The sequence below is a fragment of the Pleuronectes platessa genome, chromosome 22, assembly GCF_947347685.1.
Source record: "Pleuronectes platessa chromosome 22, fPlePla1.1, whole genome shotgun sequence".
Classification (NCBI taxonomy): Eukaryota; Metazoa; Chordata; class Actinopteri; order Pleuronectiformes; family Pleuronectidae; genus Pleuronectes; species Pleuronectes platessa.
In genome coordinates, this window is record NC_070647.1 from 18,548,743 (window position 1) to 18,554,498 (window position 5,756).

Consider the following 5,756-nt stretch of genomic DNA (forward strand, 5'->3'; position numbering starts at 1 on the left):
CAGGAAGTCACAGGAGGTCAGATGAAGTCACAGGAAGTCACAGTAGGTCAGATGAGGTCACAGGAGGTCACAGGAAGTCACAGGAGGTCACAGGAGGTCACAGGAGGTCAGAGGAAGTCACAGGCAGTCACAGTAGGTCAGATGAGGTCACAGGAGGTCACAGGAGGTCACAGGAGGTCACAGGAAGTCAGAGGAGGTCAGAGGAGGTCACATTTGGTCACAGGAGGTCACAGGAGGTCACAGGAGGTCACAGAAAGTCACAGGAAGTCACAAGAAGTCACAGGAGGTCAGAGGAAGTCACAGGAAGTCACAGTAGGTCAGATGAGGTCACAGGAGGTCACAGGAGGTCACAGGAAGTCACAGGAGGTCAGAGGAGGTCACATTTGGTCACAGGAGGTCACAGGGGGTCACAGTAGGTCACAGGAAGTCACAGGAAGTCACAGGAGGTCACAGGAAGTCACAGGAAGTCACAGGAGGTCAGATGAGGTCACAGGAGGTCACAGGAGGTCACAGGAAGTCACAGGAGGTCAGAGGAGGTCACATTTGGTCACAGGAGGTCACAGGGGGTCACAGGAGATCACAGGAGGTCAGAGGAGATCACAGGAGGTCACAGGAAGTCACAGGAAGTCACAGGAGGTCAGATGAGGTCACAGGAGGTCACAGAAAGTCACAGGAAGTCACAGGAGGTCACAGGAGGTCACAGGGGGTCACAGGAGATAATAGGAGGTCAGAGGAGGTCACAGGCGGTCACAGGAGGTCACAGAAAGTCACAGGAGGTCACAGGAAGTCACAGGAGGTCACAGGAGGTCACAGGGGGTCACAGGAGGTCACAGAAAGTCACAGGAGGTCACAGGAGGTCAAAGGGGGTCACAGGAAGTCACAGGAGGTCACAGGAGGTCACAGGAGGTCACAGGAGGTCAGAGACGTGAACAAAGCTTAGGACTGTTGTACCGCTGCCACCTGCAGGCCCGCAGCGGTACTGCTCCAGATCAGGCCTGTTTGAAATGAGTGAACGTTTGACTTCGACACTTTATCTTTAAAGTATTTGAGTCTGGTTTTGAGTTTTGAGTCATAAAAATCTGTTCTATGAATAGTAATCTGCATCGTTATGATCAGATTCTCCACATGTCCTAACCTAATAATTAATATATCAGCTGATCATAAATCAATTATTGGCTCGATCGATATATTTTCTTTTTGCAGCTTCAGTTCTAAAGTGACGTCAGTTCAGATGTTTAACACGTAGAAAGAAAAAGATCAAATGTGAATTCATACAAACATCAACACAACATGTTATTAAACCTTTTGTTGTGACTCACCTCAGTTTAGACGAGTCGTCGTCCATCAGATAATAATCCAAACATGAACATGTGACCTTGTGACCTTCACATGGAAAAAACGTCTGTTGTTATGAATCCGTCAGTCCATTAAAAAAATTCCACTTTTTTTATCAGCAGGTTTGGTTTAGTGCTTCGTCTCTGGAGTCCAGATGTGTCCAGATGAGGATCCCCCCCCCCCCCCCCCCCCAGCTTTCAGTAAATTAAATCCTGGAGAAATGAACTCTTGGTTGATTGAGGCAGAAAGTAAAGTGATAAATAAAAACATAGGAGTGTAACTGACACATGAGCTGATTTGATCAGGTTTGATTGTCAGTATTTTTTTTGTTTATGGAATCAACATGAGTTTTATAACTAGAAATGTGACATTGAAGCTGAAATTAAAAATATCGCTCTGAAATATGAACTTTAAAAAACTTCAATTTGAATTTCATGTGGATGTGATTCTTGAAGAAAAACATTTTTTAAATTAAGTTCAGTTTACATAAGGTGGATTTTGACAGTTTTCAAAGTTTAATATTTCAACATTAGAGGCTGAATAGTTTAATCACAAAGTCAATTTCATTTGAACAGATTAAAGAATTAAGTTTGTCCTAATTTTTCTTCTATACACATACATATATATGGATATATAGAGTTTTCATGGTTATGAAGCTAAATATCAAAGTTGTGTTGGTTTTTCACTGCGTTTGAATTTAAATAAATACTTTATCTAAACATCTGAATCAGCTCAGTGTTTGTTTTTCTCACATCAATATCTGTACAGTTCATATTAGTTCAGCTCCTCAGATCCCGAATCAGAGGATTTGTCTTATTCTTCTTATATTTGAATCCTGTTTAGTTTTTTCTACTAAAAGCACAGGAATTAAAAACCTCAGTTTGATCTCTGTGATCTGTGTTTATCATTATTTTTTAATATTTAAATCCTAAAACACAGATGATTCTAATATCTGCAGCTCAGTGTTGATCGTGTGTATGATTCTTTCTGGTTGTAAATATGATATTAGACGTTTTCCAGTCGACGATGAAACGTCAACAACGTGGAGGTTCCCTGTCTCTGCTCCTCCTCCTGCTCCTCCTCCTCCTCCTCCTGCTCCTTCATCCTGCTCCTCCATCCTGCTCCTCCTCCTGCTCCTCCTCCTCCTCCTCCTCCTCCTCCTCCTCCTCCTCCTCCTCCTCCTCCTCCTCTCGTTCCTGTGACAGACAACACAGACAGGTCTGGAAGGTTGCTATAGAAACTGCCTCCTCCAGAAGAGGATGCAGGAGCGGTTCTCCTCCACGCGGGGGCGCTCCTGGTTAGGAGGAGCTGCGCCTGGTTTTCATAACAAACAGGTTTAACCTCCTGAAGCCTGTCCACGTGCACGTCAATAACACAGTGCGTGTGGCCCTGTTCTTGTCTCGCAGGCTCTTTGTGCAGGAGCCTGAATCGAACCGGAACATGGAGTCACAGGAGAACCGGTTCCGTCTGATCCGACTCTGAGCCGGTCAGGAAAATACATGAGGCCAAAATAACATGTGTGCGCGTGCGTGTGTCAGGCTGCCGCTCTGGATGGAGATGGTCCTCACGCGTCTCTGCTGCAGAGCGACAGGAAATCAGGTGTAAACTTGAACCTTCACCTTGAGGGACACAGAAGACAAATCACTGAGAGACAGAAGAGAGAAGACAAAGTGCTGCACGTGGCGGACACGCGCCAGGCCGGGACGCGGGAGTGGAGGAGCCGGGTTCGATCCCCTGCTTCCGTTCGGGCAGGAGGAAGAGGCCGGACCGGAGCGCACGGCCCGGCTCCCTGTGCGCGCCCCGGTGGCGCGCGCTGCGGCTCGCTCACACGTCGGTGAGCTTGCCCGTGCACGCCTTGTGCGGGCTGCAGTTGGTGTACTTGATGGAGTCCGCGTCCTCGCTGCCCAGGTAGGCTCCTCTGGAACTCCCCGAACCGCGGCGGCCGCTGCCCGCAGGTCACGTGCGTGTACTGCAGCTGCTCCTCGTGCTCCGTCTCCCGGTGGTAGAAGTAGTTGAAGTTGGACACGATGACCGGCACCGGCAGCGCGATGGTGAGCACCCCGGCGATGGCGCACAGCGAGCCCACGATCTTCCCCCCGATGGTCACCGGACACATGTCTCCGTAGCCCACCGTGGTCATGGACACCACCGCCCACCAGAAGGCGTCCGGGATGCTGCTGAACCCCGACTCCGGGTCGTCGGTCTCCGCGAAGTACACGGCGCTGGAGAAGAGGATGACCCCGATGAAGAGGAAGAAGATGAGCAGGCCCAGCTCCCGCATGCTGGCCTTCAGGGTCTGGCCCAGGATCTGGAGCCCCTTGGAGTGTCTGGAGAGCTTGAAGATCCTGAAGACCCGCACCAGGCGGATGACCCTCAGGATGGCCAGGGACATGGCCTGCTGCCCGTTGCCCTGGTGCTCGGCCAGCTCCAGCCCCAGGGTGATGAAGTACGGCATGATGGCCACGATGTCGATGGTGTTCATGATGTTCTTGAAGAACGCGGGTTTGCTCGGGCACGCCAGGAACCGCACGAGCAGCTCGAAGGAGAACCAGATGATGCACAGAGTCTCCACGATGAAGAACGGGTCCGTGAACGGGTTCGGCTTCTTTGCGCGCGCGGTCCCGTTCACCAGCAGGTGCTCGTCCAGCGCGCGCGCCTCCTCTCTGAACTCCGGTAAAGTCTCCAGGCAGAAGATCACGATGGAGATGAGGATCACGAGCACGGACACGATGGCGATGCCCCGCGCGGGTCCGGAACTCTCCGGGTACTCGAACAGGAGCCACACCTGCCGCTGGAACTCGTTCTCCGGCAGCGGCCGCTCCTCCTCCTTGATGAAGCCCTCGTCCTCCTTGAAATTCTCGATCACCTCTTCGCCAAGTTCGTAAAATTTAATCTCCTCCATGAAGATGTCCACGGGCACGTTGACGGGTCTGCGCAGCCGCCCCCCGGACTGGTAGTAGTAGAGGATGGCGTCGAAGCTGGGTCGGTTCCGGTCGAAGAAGTACTCGTTCCTCAGCGGGTCGAAGAAGCGCATCCTCCGGCGCGGGTTCCCCAGCAGCGTGCACGGGAACTGCGCGAGCGTCTTCAGCTGCGTCTCGAAGCGCAGCCCGGAGACGTTGATGACAACCCGCTCGCAGCAGTCCTGGTTGTCGGCCGGCTCCGGGTCGTACCGGTCCCGGACGGACAGCGCGGCCAGTGCCACCGTCTCATCCAGGTTCTCTCCGGGCACCACGGTCATCGTCCCCCGGCCCCCCGCGGCGCCGCTCCCCGCACCTCGGGCCGACTCCTCCGCGCGTCTCTGGGAACCAGGCGAGCGTCTCCGCGCGTCCCCGTCCGTGTCCTCCCGGCGCCGGCGTCACGTCTGCGGGTGGACCGGTTCCTCGGACATGTTCGTGCCCCCCCACCCGCACTTTCCACGCTCACCTTTCCGTCTGTCGTCTGGACTCCGCTGTCACATCCACTGCATTTGAAGAAGGCTTTGCCCTCCCCGAGCTGACGCGTGTGTGCACGCTCTCTCACTGAGGGGGGGGGGACAAAAACACACATGCACGCACATATGCTCCACATGAATCCGGTCCAGATATTCAGCAGTGAGCCTTCACAGCACGATGAATCCGTTTCAGACGCGATATCCGCGGTTTGGACACAGAGACGCGTCGTGCGTAATGAGCGAGTTGTCCCCCGCGTGGCTCAGCCTCAAGGTTATCACAGGAGCGGCTGTGGACGGGGACATGTGCGGACGTGGAGCTGCAGCTTCATGCGCGTCTGGAGACGTGGAGGAAAGATCTCCCGCCTCATGTCATGCACGACTCGTGTGATTGAATCCGCGATGTGAGGAGAACCTGTGGCTCCGTCCTCTCTCTCTCTCTCTCTCTCCTCTCTCTCTCTCTCTCTCCTCTCTCTCTCCTCTCTCTCTCTCCTCTCTCCCTCTCCTCTCCTCTCTCTCCCTCTTCTCCTCTCTCCTCCCTCTCCTCTCTCTTTCCTCTCTCTCCCTCTCCCTCCCCTCTCTCCTCCCTCTCCTCTCTCCTCTCCTCTCTCTTTCCTCTCTCTCCTCTCTCTCTCTCTCTCTCTTTCCTCTCTCTCCTCTCTCTCCTCTCTCTCTCTCTCTCTCTCTCTCTCTCCCTCTCTCTCTCTCTCCTCTCCCTCCCCTCTCTCCTCCCTCTCTCTCTCCTCTCCTCTCTCTCTCTCTCTCACTTGTTGTTGTCACGCTGCAGCCTTTTCAACACCAAACCGTTCTGACGTCTGCAGGAGCCGGAGCGGATCCACAAGTTGTGCAGGACTCACAGGATCCGGGTCAGATACACGATGTGCACGATGGGATCTCAGGAGTGGAAAGCAACGTGTCAGTGACATGAAGGTGAAGCCTGTGCAACAAGTGGAGGCAGCAGAGGGAGAAGCTGCAGGATGGAAACCAGGGAGAG

General features: G+C 53.4%; 1 protein-coding gene across 1 annotated transcript; it reads right to left on the bottom strand.

Moving 5' to 3' along the window:
- Nucleotides 1-3,159: 3,159 nt before the first annotated feature.
- LOC128429143 (shaker-related potassium channel tsha2-like) lies at nucleotides 3,160-4,573 on the bottom strand. Its single transcript, XM_053415429.1, is given in 2 exon segments — nucleotides 3,160-3,247; nucleotides 3,249-4,573. Coding segments are annotated over 2 exon segments (1,413 nt in total).
- Between the last annotated feature and the right edge of the window lie 1,183 nt (nucleotides 4,574-5,756).